The sequence below is a fragment of the Melanostigma gelatinosum genome (genome assembly GCF_949748355.1).
Source record: "Melanostigma gelatinosum genome assembly, chromosome: 21".
In the NCBI taxonomy this organism is placed as follows: domain Eukaryota; kingdom Metazoa; phylum Chordata; class Actinopteri; order Perciformes; family Zoarcidae; genus Melanostigma; species Melanostigma gelatinosum.
In genome coordinates, this window is record NC_136654.1 from 11,824,933 (window position 1) to 11,851,230 (window position 26,298).

At 46.0% G+C, this 26,298-nt stretch overlaps 1 protein-coding gene across 1 annotated transcript in view; it reads left to right on the forward strand.

Moving 5' to 3' along the window:
• LOC306795099 (shisa family member 6) overlaps window positions 1–18,577 on the forward strand; it is a gene marked incomplete at both ends in the record, with an annotated part of 79,560 nt that extends 60,983 nt beyond the window's left edge. The window contains 5 exons of the mRNA XM_079293454.1: window positions 9,470–9,532; window positions 10,801–10,821; window positions 15,155–15,307; window positions 17,405–17,508; window positions 17,735–18,577. Coding sequence (XP_079149580.1) covers window positions 9,470–9,532; window positions 10,801–10,821; window positions 15,155–15,307; window positions 17,405–17,508; window positions 17,735–18,577 — 1,184 coding nt within the window. The remainder of the gene's footprint in view (window positions 1–9,469; window positions 9,533–10,800; window positions 10,822–15,154; window positions 15,308–17,404; window positions 17,509–17,734) is intronic.
• Window positions 18,578–26,298: the final 7,721 nt, after the last annotated feature.

Genomic DNA, 26,298 nt, shown 5'->3' on the forward strand with positions numbered 1-26,298 from the left:
CCACGTGACCTTAAACCTGGGTATGCTTTGATATAAGTACCCGTCAGCATTTTCAGTGACCTTACTGTCAAGGGTATGTTTATTTATATGTACCCCGGGGCCTAACTAATGACCTTAACGCCCTCCTGTCCGGCACCTGTTCAAGCGCCTCTTTCTTTCCGGCCGACATGGTGGCGCCTCAGTCTTCGCCCTCTGCTTGAACTTCGGGCTTCCCCTTGCCCTTCTCATGAACCGAGAAGCACGCCTGGGGGTGTGTGTGGGTGTGTGTGTGTGTATAGGTGAATGAGTGTGTGCCCACCCGTACACATCAGTGCAACAGAGGGTTTTGGACAACAGAAGCCTGTCTGTCTAACAGGTGCAATCTTATAAGAGCCTCAGAGTCATATGCCTGATTTAACCACGGCTTTGCCGGTAGAGACATCACGATTTCACAAAACCTCCACCGTGTTCAACAATGCCTAAACTAAAGAATGAATAAAATGGATGAGGGTGTATGTCTGTGTGTGTGTGAGTGTGTGGGTCTGTGGGTGAAAAGGAAGGAGAGTCTTACAGCTACCGCTAAAGACTACAAAGATGGCGTCGTCGAGTGACGCGGACAAAAGGGGAGGGGCCTTAAGATACTACAGCTAAAAACTACAAAGATGGCGGAGTCGAGTGACGCGGGCCAAAATGGCAGTGAGACTGCTGTACGTAATCACGTGTGCCTGGGCAGCATGTGATGTGAGGCGATCGTTTGAACGGGGTTTCCCCAGGGGCAGAGACAAGAAAGAGAGCAAAGGTGGGGGTCATGAATCAAACTTCTGCGTGCGGTCCGCGTTGTAGTGATAATGGGGGTCGCCGTATCGTACACAACGTGCCGTTGTCGGTAGAACTGCCAGCAGTTATGTACGATAGCCGAGATTCCACACTTCACTCATAGAGCTGATTTAATGAGGAGAGAATACTACACGAAGTGTAATAAAACCAATGAAAAGAAATCAAATAAATCCCAAGCAAACAGTCATAGTTAATACACAAATACAGCGGAACTTCTCTGTTCCGTAATGATTGCGCAATATCTCAATATCACGCGACAGTAACTTAAACACACAAAAACACGGGAATATCAACATATAAATAAATGACCTGAATTAAATTTACGTTAATTTAAGCTAAGCTATGCCCAGATGCCAAGAATCTTACTTGTCGTTGCAACGTTGAAGTGTGTTCGTGGCAACGTGGTCCGTTTTCCTCGTCGGGAAGGGGGGCAGGGGAGCTTGCTTGCAACGCGGCTTTGCCGGCGCTGTGTTGTCGTGGCGTGAGCTCGCTCTGGAGCGAAACGCAGACGTGATCTATCCTCGCTGCAGGGAGGGTGATCTAACTTCGGCTGACGGCGTGGTCCGTGCGTCTTACCGGGAGACGGTAAGACGCGGAGAACGGATCGCTGAAGCGGATTCGTTATCGCGGGCTGAGTGGGCCTTTACTCAGCGTGGAACACGGCTGTTTCGTCCAGCGAAATGGCTTGTGACCTGTCAGGGTTGAGGCGGGGTGAAGGGCCGTTGCTTCCTCGTGGCCAGCGTCGCGCTGGCGGGGAAAGCTGGATCGTCTGTGGCCTGGACGTGGGTCCGGGCGAAGAGAGCGTTGTGTGCTCCCTGTCTCAACCGAGGTCGAAGGGAAAAAGCGTTGAGGTGGGGGCTGCAGACAGTTTTGTAGAACAGTGGTTGAACCGCAGGGGTCCTGTGGTCTCTTGGCTCTCGGCCAATGAGATTGCAGCGGTGCATTCAGGTGACCATGGTTTTTTTGGGGGGGGGAATTTACACCCTAGTGTGACATTCCTCCCGAGGAGGTTTGCTCTTATCAACCTACAAATCAGGATGAAACCTTTGCTTGAAAAAGTGGAGGCCTGATTCTATTTGTTCACAGCACATTTTTAAGCCATATGGTCAAAGTCAAAGTCAAAGTCAAAGTAGTCAAAGTAGCTTTTATTGTCAATTTCTTGCATGTCAGGACATATAAGGAATCGAAATTACGTTTCCCACTCTCCCACGGTGGAACATAAAGTGCAAGCACGACACATAAAACATAAAACACTTCCTAGGCTAGGTAAGACAGATATCCTAGTTAAAACATATACTATACTACAATAAAACATTCAATACACATAGGGACGTTCAATACACATAAAAACGGGAAAAGTGGGCAATTAATATAATAATTAATAATGGAGGGGCAAGTGGGCAATTGATATAATAATGGGACAAATGGGCAATTAATATAATAGTGTGTGTATGTGTGTGTGTGAAAAGTGGGCAATTAATATAATATAAATATAAATATGGATACATCTGTACTGGGGGGGGGGGGGGGGGTCAGCTTCAGCTTCCCGTCAGGCTGGAGGATATGATTGGGGGGAGTGAGGGGAGAGAGTTCAGTGTCCTGACAGTTTGGTGGGTGAAGCTGTTCTTTAGTCTGGTGGTGCGGCAGCGGAGGCTCCTGTACCTTCTTCCAGAGGGTAGGAGGCTGAACAGACTATGTGCAGGGTGACTGGTGTCGCTTGCGATTTGAGTGGCTTTCCGGGTGAGGCGGGTGGTGTATGTTTCCTGTAACGAGGAGAGGAGAGTCAGACCCCAACAGTAGTTTCTTCATTCTTGTTTTCCATTCTCATAGCACATTCAAATTTAGATTTTTACATTTGCAAGTATTAAGTATTGAGTAGTATTTCATTTGATATTATTGACACCTTTGGTAACAAGCAGTCAGTGCTATGCCACAGTAGTTTTGTACTACACTTACAGATATCGCTTGGTATATATAGAATTTTTCTATATTAGTGTTGCTCTAGTTAAATACAGTATTGCTGGAGCAGGTTGTGCAGGGTTTACAGTGCTGTGTCATATCTGCTGATGACTTTGAGTTTATGTGGGTCCTTTTTGTTGTCATGGCAGCTGCTGATCATTGACTGCCCAGTTACGTCTTCCAAACAAGTTGCCATGACACACTCTTCTCTGAAATAGCTATAGGTTGATTCATGTCAAACAATAAGAGCAACAAAGTAGATTTTTATGATGGAAGTGAGACCTTTATCTAAAGATACATGTTCAACTTTTTCTCAGGGTTAATTCATGTTTTTAGTTAAGTCCAAACTCTGACTCACAGTAGTCAGTCATTTTGTAATGAGCACTGGCAGCTAAAATTAGCAGAGCTAGAAGTGCTATAAATATAGCTTATAAGCATTATCAGCAGTGCTGCAATTGGGTCAGAGTTAAGCCTCCTGCTCTGCCAGTAAAATCAATGAGGAGGTGGGAGATACATCTGTCCAGGGGCAAGCTTTGTCCCCTACTAACCGAGTGAAGTGGGGCTATTATGGCAGTTAACATTTAGCGATTAAATGGGAACACTCTTTGTCAGTTGTTAAATGTCAAGCCCACGGTTGCTTCCCTTTCCTCCGCTTCCTTTGCTGCGAGAGGAGGACCGGGACGTATTGGTAGCACTGGGCTGTCAACACAGCCAATAGGACAGAGACATCCACATTCATACCTGTCACACACATTTTGCACACATGCACTCTGGACCCCCACCGCCACCACCTCCACCTCTTCTGGGCCTTTTAGAACTCCAGTAGCTCCTCTTGGTAGGGCTAATGGGATAGCAGGGCTGTTGGTTTTAGAGAGGGATGTCGTGAGGAGAGTGGAGCAGAGAGCTGAGGATGGCTCTCTAATAGATCTGGAGTGGGCGGTGTGGAGTCTGGGGGTGGAGGGCTGCCTTGTGACCAATGGCCCGTGTTGCTGTTTCTCTCCTCTTTTCATCCCACTGCCCCAACACAGCTTCCATTTTCATACTTTTCCTCCTCTTATCTGCTGTCTATGTGACTGTACTTGTAATTCACAAACAACAGCCTTAATTACCGATCGATTACCAGGTTAATTCAACATGGACAACTGATTACAGGCGTTGCTGACCTTGTTGTCTTTACTAGCAGCTGTTGTTCAGTTAAAGTCTGCATTTCTGCGGAGGAAGCAGCTGTTAATGGAGCAATTAGCGAGGGGCTAAGCAACCAATCTACTTCCCACACCCACCCGCATGCCCAGTGTACATGAATAGTCAGGTGATATTCATTTTCAGGCGTTTTAGTCTAGACTGAGATCATTTCGAAAACGATGCTGAAACGCCGTGTGGGCGGAGATGTTTTTGTTTTAAAACTCGTATTTGTGTGGATGTAGCCTGAGCCTTTAGGGTTCCATTAAGTTGTGCCTGTCTGTCTGTATTGTCAGTGCTTTGAGGTCTGTGTGTGTCCACCTCGATTTCCACCATATCTACTAACAGTTTGCATTTTTCAAGCAGAGGATGGGTTTTTCTGCCTTGATATGCTTAGTCACATCTGGTGCATGAAGTTTTTAAATTTAATTTTTATTTTATGAACTTAAATAAATAAGTATAAAATCATAAAAGGAAGAAGTACTCATGTTAAAACATAATGCCTAAGATTTGAGCTAATGGCTTGTAAGAAAAAGCAACACATTGGCGTCAAATCAAAGGGAACAACATTCCGTTTCTTAAAGGGCCAGTATACCTCCAACAAAGTGAACCCCTCCACACCTTCCCAACATCAGAGTTAGGGGGAGTGCATCAAACACAACCACTTCATGCTGCTTAGCCATGTGCACAGGATTCCTGGATTCATTTGGTGTTTTGATGATGGTGGTGGAGAGTGCTCTCTAGCACGTAGCTCCAAAAAGTATTAATATTGCACCCATGACTATAAGGGCTTTATACTCATCAACCAATCAGTTCTCACATGAACAATCCTGTCACCAGACAAGAATATTGATGTGAAACAGTTCTGCAGAACCCTGTATACATTCTTAACATTTTCAAAATGTGTGAATCACGACGTGTGGAATATATTCAAGCATCTGCATTCTTCATTTCACCACTCATTTATTCTGCGGTTGTGGCCTATTGTGTTGATTTTGGCATGTCTGACATTTGAGAGGTAACATCTGGAGGTTGATCAGTTGCTCAAGCAAATACTATGAAGACCTTGTTTGTCTGTTTCTAGTTTTGTTTTGCTCCCATGTAGTTCTCATGAAGATTTGCCTCATCTCTAACCTACCAATTACTTCCCTATTCGTAAAAAAACAAGATTCACACAAACCATCCACCATTCTCCATCCAGAGAGCTGACTGGATATCATGAAGTGGCTGTTCAGATGTTGGACACAGAATGCAAATTCTGAGCAATCAATGTTCTGATGGTTTCTATGATACCTATGAGCGTGTGACTGCGATTGATTCTGCAAATGCTCATTTAACCGTGGCACTGGGTTGAAGGTGTTTTTTGGCCAGCTCAGCATTTCTTATCTTGCCTCCCCTGTGTGATGTATGTAGATGTGATGTTTGGAAGTGTGATGTGAAACAAAACGCCACACCAAATGTCAGTTAACTGAGTTACTTGTGTGCCATCTGGATGCTATTATGCAAACTCGCCACGGAGGTATTCTCCGGGGATTGGTTATAAACGAAGGAAAATATAATGTGAGTAATCTTCCCGGGGAGGTGAGGGCCACTGTATACAGAAGAAAGTGTCTAAGACCATCGTAGTTACATGGTTGATTCAGACACTAAATCTGACTGACACCATCTGACAAACACACAGCTGTGTCATCAACATACTGACAGAAAGCATCCATTTAGCAATTTAGATAGGAACCCTGTTTAACCCAACAATCTGGCGAGCATGTCAATCATAAATAATCAACCCACTGTGTGATTAGACAACAGCACTGGCTCTGCATCTATTCCAATATGCCAATTTAATGCCATGAAAGCAATAATTAAAGGACAAAAGTGTATCTGGGGGGTCTCACCATCACTGTAAGCTCCCTTCGTCACTGACTGGCATTTTCAGGAGCTGCTTCATTGTAACATGTGTGTGGAGGCTATTTTGCGATGTCAGCTCTAAGAAGCAAGGCTGGTGGTCGTGCGGTGGGGTGGTCCGAGCAGATAAGCAGCCTTGTGGGTCTGAGAGGTTGGGGTTGCTGGTTGTACTGGGACTCTTTTCTTGAATGCGATTAATTGGTCCCCAGATTGCAGGGGGAGGACTGAGCATGGCTGTCCAGGTTCTTAATTAGCTTCAGTCTTCTGCTTCTCCTCAGTGGGCTGTTCAGCTCGGCCCGTCTCTCTCTGGACCCCTCAGACCAGGCTTCAAGTGGAAATCACCAGATTGAGACAAAACTTCAGATGGAGAACATTGCATGGTATTGGTCCATGTCAGGGTTCTCTTAAATGAAAGGCGGGGAGCTGTGCTGATAATATCTATTAATGATCAAGTCTGGGAGATTTCACTTGCCAGTTCTCATGATTTCTTTTTTGTGAAGTTTGTCCTGTGGTTTCAGAGAAGCTACAAGTTGCACAATAAGTACATCAACTACATTTTTTTCATGCTACCGGCACGTCACAGTTAGCGTGGGATCAGAGGATTGGCGGTTCGATCCCCGGCTGTCCCCCGGCTCTTTCCCGACTCTCTCCCGCATGTCGATGTGCAAGACACTTAACCCCAAAAGTGCTCCTGTAGCTGTGCCTACGGTGTGTGACTGTGAATGTTAGATAGTCCTGATGGGCAGGTAGATGGTAGCCCCTGTCATCAGTGTATGAATGGGTGAATGATGACATGTAGTGTGAAAGCGCTTTGAGTGGTCGGAAAGACTAGAAAAGCGCTATACAAGTACAGTCTATTCACAGTTTATCTATTTTCATAATGTAGGATTTGTTTTCCTATATATATTTATATATTACAGTCATTTGGCAGACGCTTTTATCCAAAGCGACTTACAATAAGTGTATTCAACATAGGTAATCAAGAGAACTACCAGTCACCAGAAGTCATAAGTGCATCTCCTCTTTTAAACAAGCATCTCATAAACCAGAGCAAAAGTACAGTGTAGAAACAAACTAATACGAATACAATAAGTGCGAAGAGGTGAGTTTCAGCCTGATGAAAGATGGGCAGTGACTCTGCTGTCCTGACGTCAGTGGGGAGTTCATTCCACCACTGTGGGGTCAGGACAGAAAAAAGCCGTGACCGGGTTGATCGGCCGCAGGGACCTCTGAGCGACGGGGCCACCAGTCGCGGCACGAGGTGTTACATCTTGTGCAACACCTCGTGCCGCGGTGCTCAGTCGTCTGTCAGTCCTGATAATTGTTCTGCTATAATAATGAGTCGGCGGTTTGCGGGTCAGGTCGGGTCGGGTTCGGGTAGTTGCTTCTGAGACGAACACAACCTGCTCAGCCGATGGTAATTCACCAATAAATGAGTTAAGAAGAAAATATGAGGAAGGCTTTCTTGCTCTAAGGTTCACAGTGAATGCAGTGGGAGATGAGCAGAGGCTAGTGTGTATTTTTCTGAAAACTCTGAGGGGATTTAGATGGATGCTTGTAGCCTGCTGCTTCTTGATGCACACATCTTGACTCCTACCCAGGAACAACGCTCGTGCAATTACTTGTATTTGTGTGCTGTTCCTTGAAAAATAAACAATAAAATAAAATAAACTCAAATACAATCCATTACAATGATTACATTTCATCCAACTCATATCTAAATCTATTTTGTTGGAGATAGTAGTTGGGTTGTAGTGTAACTACCTTTTCAGCACTTTTAGCAAATGTTTATTTCTGTTGGAAACCTAATATACAACACGTGTGTTGCAGGAACAGCAACTAAAAGCTTGTACATGTCTTCTTAACAACATATATAACTAAACAGACATTTATATCACTATGCTGTTCATTTCATGTGTTCAGGACACACAGTCTCAGATCACTATGAATTCCTCCTTTGAATAATCTCTTCTGTGAGAATCACTGTTAAGCATTAATATGAGAGCAGAGAAAGCCAGTGAAGGAACACACAGAAGACACATCCCATCTATCTCCATAACTCGAGCAAATATTGAAACCCGTGATTTGAGGGCCTCCCTTTCCTCCTTCACTTCTGTGACAGATGTAAATGGATGTTTCAGCAGTTGGCTCTAATGCATTTTTAAACAGGCACAGCAGCAGACAGCAAATGAACATGTCGCGGCATCAACACTCTACAACTGGGTCTCAATCTATTGCTGCCTCCTCCTCACATACAAACATACAAACCCACTTACACACACACATACACGGTCCTACACACTACTGAGAATAGCTGTCATTCATCAACTTTCTCAGTACAATGGGCTCAGTAAAGGTCCCATCTTTCAACTAAATCACCGCCACACTACGGTGCCCAGCAGAGCTCTGTACCACCTCATCACATTCCCTGTCAACCGCAAACACTCATGCACAGTAGGATGGAGAGATGATTGGGTGAAACTGTTGTTTATTCCCTGAGTTAAAATTAAAATGGCTCTGCTCTCCCAGATAACACAGAAGACTATTACTCCTGATTAGACCATCCTCATGCACACAGAGAGCCAGAGAAGAAAGGGCAACGACCAGAGAAAAATGCTGCATATAAGTGAAATACCAGCACATGTAGAAACACATCCACCAATCACATCCAAACAAATGCAAACATCAAACACAGATTTGTTTTGTCAAACTGCTGTTTTAAACGTTGAGTTATTTTCACACCGAGATGTTTATCTCAGCATCTGAAATACCTATACTTCATGGTTCTGAACAAAAGTGGAAGGTGAACGCTTGATAGAGAAGTTTACGTCTCCCAAGGTGCATCTGGCTAACAACCATCCAATCAGTGACCTTGAAATTCTGTTCTGAGACTTTCGGATTCTGGATCAACTTTTTTTGGGCTACAGCGCTGAGGTGAGGATGTGTCTGCAAAACAAATGAGCTGGCAAAATAATGTGAATACTTCTATTATCCACTTTGCAACTTAATTTTCAATGCGTCTGTTTGCCGCCAATGTGTGGATGTCGTCTTTCTTAAAATAGTTTCTGTGTGTTGTCAATGTGATACATATGTGTATCATTTGCCTTTGTTTTGACGTTTGCTTGTGGTTTCGTCAGCTGAATTGTGTTCCAGAACAGGATGTCATAACTATTGTAAACAGACCTGTTTTTGTTTTCTGTAAGGTTTCTGCTGTAGCCTCATGACTTTATGGATTCTCTATGATATGAACAGGTGTTGCAGGGTAACACTGAGCGGACTTTCACCCATCCTAACATGTCCCTCATCTCTTTTATGTCCATTCACTTTATTGGATCAAATATTCAATTAAAACGATATTTTACCCACAATTATGTTTGTCAGAAATATAAGTAATGTGGTTTTGTGACTTGTGTACAGTATAAAAGGTATTTTAAAATGCACAATATTCTTTACATGAATCTTTATCTTGTGAATTATATGAAAAGCATATCTCTAAATTGGTGAATGATCTCTTTAATTGTCACCCTCACACTGCTGACAGACTGTATTTGATCTGATACAGAGCTGTCCTCATGGACACTGATCAGATCTTTCATTGCTTTTGTCATTGCAGGTACTCATCAGCACAACTATAACCATGTGGCTCTAGGTAGCCCTACACGCACACCTAAGAATGGTAAGACAAGCTAGAATTTACAGCTGCGTTCAGTGTTGTAGATGAAGCCTGAACTGGGGCATTAACTTGAATTTAGTGTTTGATATGGATGTGTGAAAAAATGCTTGACACGGTCCACCTTTTCAATTCGCCCCACCGCAAATCCATTCTGTTATTGAAAATTAAGCTTTTCGTTGAAGATTAAATCGTAGAAGTGTCACTTCTCATAGTCATGAACATTTTTCTGTGAGTGGGATCAGACCACAGTCACTGGCCTACTCTTTTTATAAAGGGAATACAATTGCCGTATTAATGTGATGTCGAGGTCATTCAGTCCTCTGGTTGACAACAGCCGTTTGTTTGAACAGTTCTTTTGAGCGAGCCGAGGCTCGCCCAAGGTTGCAGACTGGCAGATGTGGAGAGTCAAGGTTCTATAAGGATGCAAGGTGGAGGCTGGGGAGAGGAAAGACAGCAGAGATAAAAGGAAAGAAAGGAGGCCATACACTGAATATTCACTCCCTTCCGTATTTATGACATCACTCTGATCTTGCCGTTTGATTTAAAAAAGGACTTGCTTGCTTTCAGGCATTCAAGGGCTAAGCTTGAATACTGCAGCAAGAATGACCCCCGTTTCTAGACAGAATTGATCATGTTGTAGGTGTGTGGAAACAAACAAGGAGTCGAGTAGTCCCTTTGGCTGCACCATGTGGCCGTTTATTTCCATCCATACAAACATTCCTCACATTCACTTCCTGTCACCCTTTAACCCCCTCTGTCACCAGGGTTACGCCCCTTTCCTTAAAGGGGCCCCGTGAATTCGGTCGTCCCCTACAATGTGATCTATTCACACACACACACACACACAAACACACACACAGACACAGAGAGATAAGCAAATTGCAACTATGGAGATATGCCTTGGAGATCTAAGGAAAACTCCATTTCAACAACACATCTAACACAAATACTTTGATCACAGGCCCCCTGAAAGGCTTCCAATTTCAGCACGCAGTGTATTTTCTAGATAGTGCACACTGACTCCAGCCCCCCCCCCACACACACACACATTTGTGCCTTAAACAAACAGGAGATGCAGTTACAGAAAAACTGCACAATCATAGACACAAGTTTACACCACATGCCTCAGGAAGTCATTTGGGGGATTTTATTTTCGTTGTGGGGGGGGGGGGGGGGGGGGGCATGCTGAATATGAAGAAGGTCTTTGTAGGTTCTGTTGTTCTCATCATCAACGTGTCTCTGAAATGTATTTTTTTCACTTGGGTTGGTAGCTCACCGATCATTGAGACGTGGTAAGTCATACACATACAACATAGTGTAAGAACTCATTCATCACATTCCAGCACATTGTGTACTCAAGCACCACAAACCAATCCCTTTGTTTGTGGCTTCCTGTCTTCCACCTGAATTGGTGTGCTTTCAGACCTGATTTAAGTAGCATTTGCTAATAGTTCTTGCTGTTTGTTTGAACAAGAACATTTGTTTCAGTTTGTCATGTGGGGGAAAACATTAAAGAATCCTCCTGAGCCATGAAAGTATATGAAAGTAAATTGTGATTTTTTTTTTATGTGAAAGATACGACAAAGTTTAATTATTATTTTCCAGCTGGGCACTGTAGTTTTTCGCCAACCTTGCCTAAACAGGAGGAAATAGCGCACTTGTCGGGACTATATTTAACCACGGATGATTACACATTCCATGCACTAGTGAGAATTAAAGGCACCAGGACTGTATAGATTAGCCTGGTACAACTTTTGAATGGTTGCCCACCTCTGCAGTTCAGAGATTTATGTGCTCACTGACGTCTGTTTCCCCTGAATGGAGAAACAGTCAACCAGTCAGAGCTTTGTTGTAAAGAGTAAACACTTTACATTCCTGGCTTGCTAGTTACCTGGCTAAAACCATGAAAAATAGTGACAGAACGAAATGGCAACAAGCAGGGAAGAGCCAGGACAAAAGTAACGCAACCAATTTCTCCGAACCCACTCAAGTCTGACATGCTTAACTCGGCAAGCACGTACTGCACACAACACTTACCAGCACTGCAAAATGGTATTGATGAGTCATACCGTCGCATTGTTTTACGCGGGAAGCTGTTCTGGACCCGTGTTTTTAAAGTGAAAATTTTTCCGGCAAACTTCCACAGTATGTTTTTCATTGGAATACCTCGGATGAAAGCTGTGTGTGTTATCAATAAAGTTAGCTGAGTTTGAAACTAAATCACTGTTGTAAGTCTTCTGTTTTCTTTGACAGTTCAACTGTCCCTACTGTTGTTGTCAAACTACATTTTATAATCTTTTATTAAGATAAAGGACATATGTTTGCAATTACATATTAACAAAGGCATTGTCAGACATTTCTAATAAAAACAAGAATAATTTCTTCCAGCCAACATGAAGAATAGAAAACCCTCAAGTGGACTTATTTCTTCAGTTGTCATGACAAACATGAACTGGTACGAGTGACTGCTCATGCGCTTCCATGACGACTGAAACATATGTCACGTGCTGATAGGTTAGGGCCTAACAAAACAAATGACCCCCCCCCCCCTTTTCATGAGTGTCAGGCAGCATGAATGAAGTAAAGCAAAATGGCGATTCAGTCTGATTATCAGGATAGGTGTATGTTCATCTTAATGTAGGAACCATAGGAACACGCCCAGTGCCCAGTACCAGGCTTTGGCTAGAAAGGCAATATTTGTTACTAAGATCAATGAATTGTTGGATTTGCTCTTTTCATTGAATTTGTTGACAATAAGAAGAAAAATAGAGTTATGCAAAGACTTCTTGAGTCAGGTCTGTGTGGTTGTAATGTCCATCGTGATGAAGCAGTGAAATGTGTTTTCTGCTGAGATAGCTAACAGCATGCGACAGTGTGAGCCCCCTCACTGATGCAGTGTGGCAGACAGTCCAGTCACAGATCTTTCACATCCTTCAAACTCCCTCCCTGCAGCTCCCATGACCCTCAGCTGTCACCCAGCCCTGCCACCACCCCTCCATTCTACTCGCCCAACGTTCCCTCCTCATTTCATCTCTATATTCTTTCCTCCTTGTTATCAGGAGGAAACAAGGAAACAGTCTCCTTTTTTCCCTTTTAGGGTTAGGCTTATCTCCATCGCTTTTCCTCTTTCATTTCCTTCTCTCCATCCTGCAGCAGTCACTAAAGCTCTATTTTTATCGGTCCATGGGAGGCTGGTGTGGAGCCGCACCCATGCCCATTGCTCTGCACTGCGTGACAGACTCACAGCCTACTGGGGAAAGTGAGGTAGAGCAGAAGTGAGGACAAAAATGAGAGAGGGGAATACTGAATGGACATGAGGGAATTCAGGAGCGAAGGAAAGTGGGTGGCAGCATGGTAGGACAGATAAGATTGACGGCGCAAGGAAGACCGCAGTGAATGGGACACACTGCTGATGTTTGTGTGCATGTGTGAGAAAGGGAGATAAAGAGTAGACACAAAATAAAAGAGGGCTTTGGTCCAGTCACCCCCCTTGTGCATCTTCCTGGCATCATATCATGTCAAATCAACGATAGACGATTGCCCCCCGCTCACGATTGTCCCCCAGATCACATCCCAGCACTGCCACGAGCAGGGTCACTCTGCAGAACACATCTGTTGTTTAGTGTGTTGTCTTGTTTTTTTTCCTTTTCTTTTTTTGGTCCACTGTTTCCTCCCGTCAAAACAACACGTCACCTGTCAAGTCAGCCTGATGTGACCGCCTTTACTCCCCCATCGCTGCCACCGGCAAGTTGGAGTTTTAGATATGCAACCGTTTCTCAAAGGCTGACACTCTCAACTCACTGGTTGAGTTAAAGCTCAGGCAAATACTTTTTGTTTTGATTAAATTAAGTTAAAATTAGAAGGCAAGAGGAAAGCGACCAAGATTGTGACAGTGCTTGTGACCAGTGCTTGTGACAGTAACTTTAGACTGTATATAAAGCAAACAACCTGAACCATGAGCCAAACTTTTAGAAATACTGAGGTCTGTAAATGCTGCCTTCCTGCATGATGTGTCTAAATGCATTTTTAAGGCCCACAATGCGAGGATATAATTATGTTGGGGCAGTACCAAGTCCCTTTTTTAATTCGTTTTTAATTCTAAAAACTGTCAAAAAACTGAATTTTGCCAGTACCATTTTGGATACAGTTCTAGGCTAATAATAATGATCCCTGTTCTGTTTTGCAGAACAGGGATGTCTGTCAAAAAGACAGACATGTGTTGCGGCCAGTCCGTTCTCACTCTGAACTTGTCAACACCAAACCCTAATCATGTGGTTCCCTGTGAAACTACAGTGTAATGAGATGATACTTACAAACGGGCAAAACTGACACTGGGTGTAACGAGAGCGTCATAGTCTGAAGTGCAGGGCCACAGACCAAGCTGCTGTAAGGGGGGAGAATGTTTTGCAGTGGCAGAATATTGTTATGTCAATTCGGGCTATTAGTAGTTCAAAAAAATCGAATTCAAATTGATATGTAATTCATTCAAACCATCGGAACCCAGCGAGCCTATTCTAAAATACTTATGAGAATTAACATTGTTATGTTCATTTCTGGTGTTCCTCTGCTGCCTCACTTGAATGACAAGCTAACGTTACTGTAAGTTGTGTTTTAAAAAAACAGCCTTACAGTATCTCGATCCGTGTTTCCATATATGCTGCTGAACCCAATGCTGCATCCAGTTACTTCTCGCAGTTATATGTCATGAATTCTTAGCGAGGAGAAAAGCAAGAAGCTAGTTAACTGACAGAGCACCAGAGAGACATTTTAGTGAGGCTCAGCGCTGGAGCACAAGCTGCACTCTTATGCTATACAAGGAGAAATTTGAATTTGAACGGTGATGAATATTTAATTTTTCTAATAAGACGTGATAAAATATGCTGAGGCTCATTAACATTAATACTGTAAGTAGCCAACTTGTAGTTACTGGGTCAGCCAAATATTCTTTTAGAAAATGAAGCACTACTCTATAACATTACAGAGTGTTTTTGTAGTTCAGACAAACGTGTTGAGTTTTCGCCAGTGAAATGATCTAACTGATCTTTCAAGTGAATTTCAGGAATCGGTATCTCCAAGTTGTATATTATATCAGTAATCATTTTAATAGTTCTAAAATAATACGTCCAGTATTTAGAGCAAATAACTCCTGGGAAATAAATGTGCAAAAATGAAGATAAAATGCTGTTAAACCCTAACCCTGACAACACTAGAGATACTACCAAGGACATGTCCTCTGTGCCCTCAACGAGAGCTACAGCCCTGACAACAATGAATTATTTAACCTGACAGAGGTCTGAAGAAATTCTGCTCTCTGCATTTTAAAATAATTTTACCTGAATTTGCTTGCATAACAAAAAGTATACTTCCTCAATTCCAACCACCGAGAGTTCTCATTTCGACCAATTAGGCTTTTTTCTGATATTTGTTCAGAGCACCTCTGACTGCAGGAAATATTTGTAACACTAAAGCTCCAGCTCAAATCCTTCCCTCTCTACCTCATCAGGTGGTCTTCCATGATGGCCTGGTCCTGGCTAGCTTTTTGTGGGGAGGAGGGTAGGAGAAGCCAGCCTGCCTATTTTTTCTTTTACCTCTTCTGTGTCTGTATATGTATGTTTGTGTCTCCAGAAAACAATCGGATAAGCGGCATCCTGACCTCGCAGACGGAGCCCTACGACCTGTCTTTCTCACGCTCCTTCCAGAGCCTGTCACACCTGCCGCCCTCCTATGAGGCTGCCATCAAAGCCGACCTTAACCGGTTCTCATCCCTGAAGAAACTCAGTAGGTCCAAGTTCACTGCACTAATGCAAGAGTAGGCTCCCTGCCCTGATGCCCTGCATGACAAAAACACTGCATTAAGTCTGCTTTCCTGACTCCTGACTGGGACTTACTGAGTGTTTCAGCTGTACAAACATTCCTATACATTTTTTGGGAGATTCTGGCCGCACCCCATTGATCGTTTCAGTGGATGGAGAGGGCCTTGAATCAGAGACTACCAATTTCTCAACTCTGATCCTTCATGATATCAGCCTAGTCATCTCAAGGAACTATGAGTCATTGATAGTCCATGCTCCCCTTGTCTCCACTTAAAGGCTGCAGCCACTATTCCTCTTGGAGCGTATAAGTACATTAAGCCGCTTCTTGCGCCCGGCCCGACTCGGTATTGATTTAGTGATGCTACGCTGGATTTCTGCTGCGTAATGAGGTCTCATCTCATGATATTCTCATAGTGGAACGCAAATATTCCTTACGGCTTGTGTAATATCATCATGACTGCCCCACTTCACTGCTGGCGTGCAGTCAAAGTGAAGGATGGCGATCTACAACGCATCCCGTCAGGGCTCACTCCACACTGGCTCCCACTCGTAGCTGCCAGGCACCATTTCAAACTAAATGGCAAAACATTTGTAGGATGCAGAGCCATTTACTGGTCCTCAGTTGCATTGGGGGAAAAAAGCATAAAAACATTCCTGTGTTTTTGCGGGAAGAATTAACGTAATAGTTTAGGCTAAACAAACCAAATTAATTAAATTGTCAGAGCTAGAAGCCCACAGGAGAAATATCCTGAAGCAGTGTCCTTCAGTCTTCCCAACTTTCTTTCTGCTTCCAGAGCAAATTATTTGTTGCAGCAAATAGCCAAAAGGCTCTGCAGTTTCTTTTTGTTGCTCAACTAGAATCTGCACACTGATAGATGATGTTGGATTGTGCTGGGGGGAAGATAGAGCAGCGTTTCCATTGTTGGGATAATAAAAGAGAAGAATGCTCCTGCTTATTAATGCAAATTGGTATCAAACTGAAGAAAAGCGTTCAGCTCATTGCAGCACAGGACAGTATACATCACAAAATATTCATTCACTCCATGGTAATATAGTTGATGAGCTTGCAATGTCCTGCCCAAATCCTGAAGGCTGTTATGCTTGAGAAAGGAACATCTTGTTTGTATCATCTCTCATCATGAATTGATTTGCAGCAAGCACCCATGACTCGCTGCTGAAGGGGATTTTGGCGTAAGTGTAATCTTGACAGGTGGTGTGAACGCTGTGGCACCCATTATTGACAAAGACAGGCTCAGAGTCATCTACAAATTGTGAACGCGGTGGAGAGGTCTGCTCGCCATTGATTTATTACCACCATATAAATGACACCTTGACTTAGTATGATGGTAAAACATTGATGCTGGTGTTCAGAAAAGAAAAAGATTTAGCGTATTCATAACAATGGACTTGTAAAATGTGAGTTTTTGTGAATGTCTTTCTGCATGTGTTTGTGTTGTGGCATGCAGTTGATGCTACATTCACTCATACATACTCTCTGGAAATGTACTGTTGTCTTTGGGATCTGCTTCTAAATGCATGTTGAAGTTGTTTGTACACATGAATGTAATAACGATAAAACATCCTAAAGAACATTAAGACACAGTTCTTGGTGTGACGTGAGAATGAGCTCAATAATACAATTAGCTTTCCAGCATGTACATACGAAGTGTCTGCGGGCTTCCCTCCATATCTGTATTATGTGATGTTTATCGACTTTCACGTGACCTTTGAAAAGTTTGCCTCCACAGCCAGAGCTGCCTGTAGAATCCCAGATGAAGCCTGGATGTGTGGATGTTATGTGCCTAGCATGTAATACAGTCTGACTGATCCTCTGTCACTCTCTATTTTCTATTCCCCTCTGTGAGCTTGGAAAGGTGAAACACAGATGGGTCTGCCAACACTGCCAACACTATTCTCTGCATTGTGCGCAATGTTTTTAAATCCCGCTTTATCCAATTTCTTCCCTTGCATTCTAACACCTACCCATGTTTTCTCTTGCATTCACTCCCTGAATCTCTTCTTCACCTCTTGCTTCTGTTTTTTATTCCCGTCCCCTCTGCAGCAGATAAAGACGTTGATGACTACTACACTCGTAAGCGCCACCTGCCCGACCTGGCAGCAAGAGGCACTCTTCCGTTGCATGTTCTCAAAGTTGGTCAAGACCAGGTGGGTTCATAAGTGCTTGATTTAAGTGTGCTGTGTCTAAACAAGTTTGTGTTCTTTGCTTTTCATGCATCTAAGAGGCAAATCAAGTGTGCTATCTCTGAGTCTCCAGATTTGAATTTGTTAGAAGCTTTAGCTGGTCTTTCTTTTCTTCCGGCAGTGGTGGGTGGCAGAGCCGTTAACCCCTCAGCTTGTGAATAACTCACATCATTCATCTGTTGCTCAACAGCACCGGGAACCGCAGCAGCTCCAGAGTCAGCCCCCACAGTCCTCCATCGCCCAAGTCGCTCCCCAGTCACAATCCTCACAGAAACAGCCTCAGCAAAGGCAGAGGCCCCGTCGCGTCCAGAGGGCCATGTCCCAGGACCGCGTCCTGTCCCCAGAGAGAGCCCCACAGCAGGATTACAGTATGTATTCTAATGGTATGTCCCCCTACGGAGGCAGGATCCTCTCAGATGAGCAGCTCCTGTCTGCTGAACGTCTTCGATCCCAGGAGCGTCTTCTTCCACAGGACCGCCACACCTCCCAAGATCGCCTGTACTCCAAGGACCGCATATACTCTAAGGATCGACTCATGTCGCAGGATCACCTGTACTCAAAAGACCGCCACTACTCTCAAGACCGCCTCTATTCACAAGATCGCCTGTACTCACAAGACCACCTCCTATCCCACGATCCTCTGCTCTCGCCGGACAAGCTGATGATGTCGCTGAAGCGCGGCATGGTGAGCAGCATCTCTGGCGGGTTTCGTGGCAGCGACAAGTCAATGTCACGCGCCATCTCGCACACAGATGTGTTCGTACCCACCACACCTCTTATGGATCGCTACAAGATGACCAAAATGCATTCCCATCCCAGTGCCTCAAACAATGGTGGTGGTAATGGAGCGCCGGGAGCCGGAACCACCGGGCACTCCAACACTTTAGCCATGAACCAGACAACAACAAAGAGGCAGGCGTTTGCCTCCAGACGGACTCACACAATGGAACAGCTCCACTACATCCCACCACACCACCAGCAACAACACCCACAGCACTACCGCACGGGTAGCAAGACTGAGGTGACTGTGTAGGGGCAGCGAAGGACTTCCTGAACTGCACTAGAAGCAGCACTGTTGTGTGCAAGGGGGTGTGGTTAATAGAGGTACGAGGGTACACTGGCTTTCTTTTAGATTAGGATGGTGGTGATATCACTGTCTTTGACTGCTCTGGTAAAGTCAGAGATTCCAGGACCAAGAACATCCACTAGCTTACAGTGAGAGACCGGGAAAACGCGCTACACTGTACACTGCAGACACTGGCCCAGTTAGATCTGAAGCCAGAGAGGGTCGTGGATGAGGGGGGTCGGGTGTTATCCAGCTAACTTGCCTATTATTTACACTGTCTTGATTACCCTGTTCATCCACAGGCTACGTCCTCATTTTTTTGTGAGAAAACACTGACTGTCTGTTAGAGCCTTTATCGCCACCCTTTGTCCAACAAATCTATCCTGTGACCTATTCTGGCAACTCTTAAAGGGCTTTTGCATGGTTAAACAAACACGACTCTTCCGTGACTTCTGTTGTGCAACACAACGCCACCACAGGAGATGAACTAGGTTGAGCCTGTAATAACTTTATAAATATATAAATAAATGAATAAAAAGCTACCATTTGTACTCCCTGTCCTACTCATAGCTGTTGTGAATCTCAATGAGAGAAATTGAAATAGATGTTGTTCGCACTTCTATTTGGTGCCACTGACAGATGTTCCATTTCTAAAAATGAACTGGTTTTGTGGGTTACAAAGCACAATCAATAAAGAATATTCTGTTCCGTTTATGATTCATTTTGAGTTTGAATAGTCACGGCTAGCTTGTTTTGTCCTTAAAGCAATGGCAGTTTTTTTTTTTGCTTCCAGTAGATTGTAAATAAGCTATTCTAGAAGCAGTATTATGGACAAGACTGTGCTGGATGGACTTTGTATTAAACTGTCTGTTTTCAATAGATTCTTAAAAACAACTATAAATCATCACTGTTTCGTGAGTTCAGAATAGAAACCCACTTAACCAAGTATTTGACAGGATAAATGAATACTATACTGTGTGTGTCTTTGTAGGAAGAGAAGTGAATGAATGTGTTGTTGATAACAGATCTACCACTGTTTTACCACTGTTCATATTTGGATGTAGACTGTGTTCCATTGACAGAGAAGTTGAACAACAAATTATTCGTGGAAATGGATTATAATGCTTGTTATAGTAGGGTCAAATAAACCATCCATATTTTTCTAAACATTCAACATGGTTCCTTGAGAGATTTCTGTGTCTGTTTTTACTTCAAAAGACTGATACACTTCATTGCCAATTTAGGTTTTAGGTAGACAATCACAGATGTTTTGAAGTGGCGGGTCAAAGAACTTCATTGGTTGAGTCAATTTGTGCATGTGGAGTAAGAACCAGTTTTCCTGCAGAAAGTGAAATCAGACTGAGTCACTGTAAATAAGGCTGGACGTAATGAAGGAGGTACATTACACAACCTAATGGTGTTGGGGTCTAGGTAAGCAACCAACTTACCAGTGGTTCACTGACCTGGTGTCCCATTCGTAAGATAAAGACACACCAGCAACCTTGGCCCACAAAAACTGCTTTGTTAAGATAAGGGAAACATTGTCATCATCGCTATAAGTAATCAAAGTTAACTGTTGGTTGGACACAAGTTAGTGTGTTTTTTTAACTACTGATTTGGTCCTTTACAGGCCAAAAGGTTTACAGGCTGAACTTAAGGTTAAAGTTAGGGTCTTTAAAGGTCTGTGACACATTGTAGAGGGTGTTGAGCAAGAACTTGCAATCAGAGAGCTAGACTCTACAGCTCCAGAAGCATGTGGAGGAGAGAGATGAGAAAGCACAAAACTATGGGAGACAGGTTTCTAACATGCATTAATGCAGTGGCGGGCCATGCATTTTATACCTGGGCCTTCACTGCTGTCCTGCAGCTGAAACACAGCTGCGGTTATTGTTTCACATACAAATGAAGCCAACACCTATAGACACACTTTCTGCAGAGAGTGCGTCTCCTCTCTGCTCTGACTGCAGCTGGGACTGCAGCGCGAGGCTTCTGTGGGCGGCGGAGGAGGGGCTCACAGCAGCTCCCGCTGCTCGTTCACGACAGTGCAGGACGTACGTGCTTTAACGTCAAAACACTCGAAAATTCTCCAATAACACCAGAACAAGTCGCTAGATTTGTCACGAGTAGCTTTTGACAAAACAAGTCGCCGTGAGGGTTTGGAAAGTCGCCAGATTTAGTGAGAAAGTCGCCAATTTGCCAGCACCGGCATCTGCTAAATATGTCCCCAGTACAACATTGGACGTAACAATGGTTCCTATCACATAAACAAAACAAAAGTCTTCATAAAAACAAGTTGTACAAATAATAATATATAAACAAGCCTATTAAAGCTACTTCAGATGTAAAAACAAACGCATTTAACTTACCAGAGCTGCTGTTCACTTTTTAAAGACAAAGTCCATCCTCCTTTCTTTCACTAGCTTAGGGCCCCACCTCGGTGATTTGGCCGGTTGGAGAGTTTTAGGGATGGTTGGTGGAGGGTAGCCTGAGCGAAGCGGTTTGGGGAAAGGCTAGTTTGAGGGTCCACTGCGGCTCCCGGGCCTTGCACACCCCCAAAAGCCTGCCTACGGGAGCAGTGCCGCCTGCCCGTTGCGCATGTCGGTGGCGCTGTGGCGAGTGTAGAGTTGGTAGGCGGGGGAGGGCCAGCGGCCCAGGCTTTGATGGTGGTCTGGGACTCCTCTGCTCGCTGCGGTGGTGGCGGCTCCTACGCGGGAGGAGTGGCGAGGGAAGGAGCCGGGATTGATCCCGGAGATGGTTAGGATTCCCCTGAAGTGCCAGAGGAACCAGGATCGGTCGGCGATGCGGCCAGTCTCTGTGGTGAACAGTGGTTCGTGGGGGGCGGTTTGCTGTGTTTTCCTGGTTTGTAGTTAGCTCATGAGGGGTTCGTAGGGGCTCAGGTGTGAGTTGAATTTGAAATGTAGTACGGGGACCGGCTCTTCTCTTTTCTTTCTTCAAGGGTAGTCTCCGGCAATGTCGTCCGTCGTGAAAACCCCCCCAAAAGACGGCAGTGGGAGCGGCATCGTTGTTGGCCAATTGTGTGAGTTCATCGCTGGAAGTGGGCGGGGTGGGGGCACTGGCGTCCCGGTGCCAGATGTCCCGGTTATGGTCACTTGCTGTGTTTTCTGAAGTAGGCGGCGGGGGCACTGGCGTCCTGCGTTCCGTTGTTGCTTTGCGTTCCGTGCTTGCTGCGTCTCGTTGCCTGCTGCGTTGCGTGGCTGCGTCGTGCGTCGTTCCGTTGCTGTGTTCCGTTGTTGCTTGATGTGATCCGTTGTTGCTTGCTGCATTGCTGAGTCGTTATTTGCTGCGTTGTTACGTTGCTGCGTCCGTTGCACTGTGTTGCTGCATCCCGTTGTTGCTTGCTGCGTCGTTGCATTGCTGCGTTACGTTGCTGCGTTACGTTGCTGCGTTACGTTGCTGCGTTACGTTGCTGCGCTGGGGTGCATTGCTGTGTTCCGTCATTGCAATGCGTGGCTGCTGCGTTCTGCCGTTGCTGTATTCCGTTCCGGCGTTGCTGCGTTCCGTTCCATTCCGGCGTTGCTGCGTTACGTGGCATGGCTGAGTCGTTCCGTGGCTGCGTCATTGCACTCCGTGGCTGCGTTGCTGCGGTCCGTTGCTGCGTTGTTGCGTTGCTGCGATTCGTTGCTGCGTTCTGTTCCTGTTGCTGCGTCCCGTTGCCTGCTGCGTTCGGTGGGGGGGGGGGGCAGTGTGGTGCCGAGAGGCCGCGGATGGGCTAGTTGGAGAGTAGGAAGAGAAAAGGTGGGAACTGGCATCCCGGTGCCCGGAAACAGCGTGGTGGGAAAAGGGGGATAGGGGGGGAGGACAGAGGAGAGGGAGCCTGGCAACTCGGTGCCCGGACCCGTCGTGATGGGAAAGGCATGTGTCGTGGGGAACGTGGGATAGGGGGGGGGGGGCGGAGAGGGAGCCTGGCAACCCGGTGCCAGGGATGTGTATGGAGGGAAAGGCATGTGTGGTGGGAAAGTGGGATAGGGGGGAGGAACACAGGAGAGGAAACCCGGCACCCCGGTGCCAGGGTGGGGAGCAGGGGAAGTGTGGTGAGAGGGGAAAGTGAAAGTACAGGCCGAAGGAACGAAGCTGGAAGGAGCAGTAGGATCCTGCGGAAGTAGTGAGGGAGGGAGAGTTGGCATTCCGGCTTTTCTTCTTTTCTGAGTCGTTCCGTGGCTGCGTCATTGCACTCCGTGGCTGCGTTGCTGCGGTCCATTGCTGCGTTGTTGCGTTGCTGCGATTCGTTGCTGCGTTCTGTTCCTGTTGCTGCGTCCCGTTGCCTGCTGCGTTCGGTTGCTGCATTGTTGCGTGGCTGCGGTCAGTGGCTGCGATGCGTGGCTGCTGCGTTCTAGCGTTGCGTAGCATGGCTGAGTCGTTGAGTGGCTGCGTCATTGCGCTCCGTGGCTGCGTTGCTGCGTTTCGTTGTTGCTTGGTATCTGCATGGTGGAGAAGCGGAATGGGGGAGGGGGACAGAGGAGACTTCTGAAGGTTTCCGGGCTGGTATGGTGGGGGGAGAGATCACGGAAGCCAAGGAGAACTGCTGGGTGTACTGTGGGTCCTGGGGGATGAGTTGTTGGTACTGGGGCCAAGGGAGGGGGGGCCTACCGTCCCTGGCTCGGCGGCGGGGCAGTATGGCGGCTGGTTTGGAGGAAGGGGGGGGCAGTGCGGTGCCGAGAGGCAGCGGATGGGCTAGTTGGAGAGTAGGAAGAGAAAAGGTGGGAACTGGGGGGGGGAGGGACACAGGAGAGGAAACCCGGCACCCCGGTGCCGGGGTGGGGAGCAGGGGAAGTGTGGTGAGAGGGGAAAGTGAAAGTACAGGCCGAAGGAACGAAGCTGGAAGGAGCAGTAGGATCCTGCGGAAGTAGTGAGGGAGGGAGAGTTGGCCTTCCGGAGCGGCCATGAACCGGGGGGTTTGCATGGGATGGTGGAGGGGGACGCTGTGAACCTGGCAACCTGGAACGTCGAGGCCGGCGGGGCGGGGCTTGGTGGTGCGTGATTGCGTCACTGACAGCGCGCCCGTGTGTTGTTGCTGGAAAGTCCGTCGCTGCGTGGCGAGGTGTCATGGCGGCTGCGAGGAGTTGGAGCAGTGTCGCTTTTTTTTTTTTTTTCTTTTTTTTATTGTCGTGGCGCTTGTGGGGGATCCCCCTCTCCTGCAGCTCCGTTAACGGCGCGCTACGGTCCAGGCGGCGATCCTGGGTGGGTCTGTCCCGCTGGGAGATGCGGTCAGGGCGCGAGCGCCGTGGCGGTGGCTTCGAGCGCGGCGTGCTGGGATGCTGGAGTCGCCGGAAGCCGGGCTGTCGGAAGTTTGTCCCCGAGCGCTGCGTCCGCAGCGAGCGGAGGAGGAAGGGGGAGACTTCCGCGTCCGTTGCCCGCGTTCGGGGGCAGCGGATCGCCGTCTGCCACGGAGGCGTGTCGGTGTGGGACTTGGTTCGCTGGAAGATGACGGTCGGTCTGGGTCCCCGTACTGGCGGATTGCCCGGAGGGAGGGATTCCGGTCGATGGATGTGGCCGGTCGGCGGGTTCGGCTGCGTTGGGCCGCCGGGGTGCTCTCGGAGGCGATCTGTGGCATCAGGAAGCCCTGGCTCGGTGGAGTGCGGCCCCGGGCTGTGCGGGTGGCGGCTGGGGAGGCAAACGGTTTGTCGTCATCGGGAGGCCCGGTTAGTAGCAGGTCCATGCTGGCGAGGTAAGGGGTTTATTTTCCTTTCCTGTTCGTTGTTTTTGCGGTGCTGCGGGCGTTCTTGTGGTTTGGTGCGAACGACGTAGCAGCCTTCTTCTTTTCTGAAGGTGTAGCCGCCTTACGGTTTGGTGCGAAAGGCGTAGCAGGCTGAACTATAGTGGCCGTGGGTATTTGTAGGGTGTGGCCGGGAGTGGCCCCGTGGAGGTGTGGCCCTGCTCCTGAAATTCAGCTAAGGTTTATCTCCAATTGTTAACAGAGTTTAATCTCACGGTTGTTCAGTAATCCGTGCGTTTTAGTTCCAGTAAGAAGTCCTTCTCGATTCATGGATGCCAGTGAAGACAGTGGAGCCTCCCCAGTTGTATTTCTTGAATAGGTTTGAGGGCTAAAAATGTCTGCTCCACAGAGGCAGCAGATATTGGGATTGTCACCGCCCAACATGTCTGGTCAGTGGGCTAGCCTATCACGTACTTGTAGGCCAGCTAGCAGGCTCTGGCACGTCAAAGAATACGCCCAACATGTCAAACTAAAGATCTGATTGGTTGAAGAATATGACAATCAACAATATCGTCCCCATTCGCTTAAACTGCAAAGGGATGCACTTGAGAGTGTGCAGGACTGGGCCTCTCTTCTTACCTAGAGGCACAGATATGATGTTGCAGGACCTTTAAGGGCTTTGTAGGTGATCTGGATTTTACAGGGAGCCAGTGCAGAGAAGCTAATACACGAGTAATATGATCTCTTTTCTTAGTTTTTGGTAGTACACGTGCTGCAGCATTTTGGATCAACTGTAGAGATCTAAGAGACTTATTAGAGCAGCCTGATGATAAGGAATCGCAATAATATGGTCTAGAAGTAACAAATAGATGGACTAGTCTTTCACAATCTTTTTGAGACGGGATGGATCATATTTTTGCAATGCAAGTGAAAGAAGGCAGTTGTTGAAGTCTATTTCATTTTGGAGTTGAAGGACATATCCTGATGAAAGATAACTCAGGGATCCCTTCATGTGGTGCTGCAGGCCAGGGCAATGCCATCCAGAGTAACAATGTCTTCAGATAATGTGTTTCAAAACTGTTTGGGGCCTAGTACAATAACTTTGAAAAAATATTTTTTCTGTTAACATTCAGAAGTTGCAAGTCGTCAGTATGTACTGTAGGTTTTGCGTGACATAGAAGTAAAGTTATCTCACAGCTGCTGCTCTGCAGTGCTCTCATTAGGCGATTTCCTGACTGACAAACCTGTCTCCCTTTGGTAAACACTTTTGCTCTATCAGCACTTTAGCTGTAGATTGCACTGTTAGAACTATTAGCACCATTAGCTATGATGAGCCACTGGCTTGACTTATAATCAAATAACTTTATTTATATAGCACCTTTAGAAACAGTTCACAAAGTGCTTTGACAGTTAAATGTAATGGTTCTGGAACAGAGCAGAGATAGATACTGGAGGCAAGGTGGGGTAGAAACAAGGTTTTTTACTTGGCACCCAAAACAGTCAAACTCAGGAAGTCAGTTCGTAAAGCAAACAAAAACGACAAGGTGCAGGCAAAAATCCAAAAATCAAGAAAAGGGCAAAACACAAGCCATGGAAACTAACACAAGGGGAAAATGCTGAAGGCGATGAACACACGGGTTGAACAAAGACAATCCGCCAACCAGAACAGGGGAGTATATATATGTGTGGGGTTGTCAGAGGGCAAAACCAAGGGCAGGTGATTGAACACAGGTGTAGTGAATGAGGAATGAGGGAGCTGGGAGGAGACTAGGGCGGAGCCACACACAGACACAGAAACACAGGAGGACACACATGACTAACGGGATGTTACATCAAAGCAGCAAAAACAAGGCAATAAGGCAATAGTAACAACAGAAAGCTCTGTGAGACCGTTGGATACGTTAAAAATAAACTAAGAAATGAATGGAATAAAATTTAAAAAATAATAATAATATGTATATATATAAACATCGAACAAAAAGTTCGGAAATTAGTGTTTGGTAGATTATTTCTC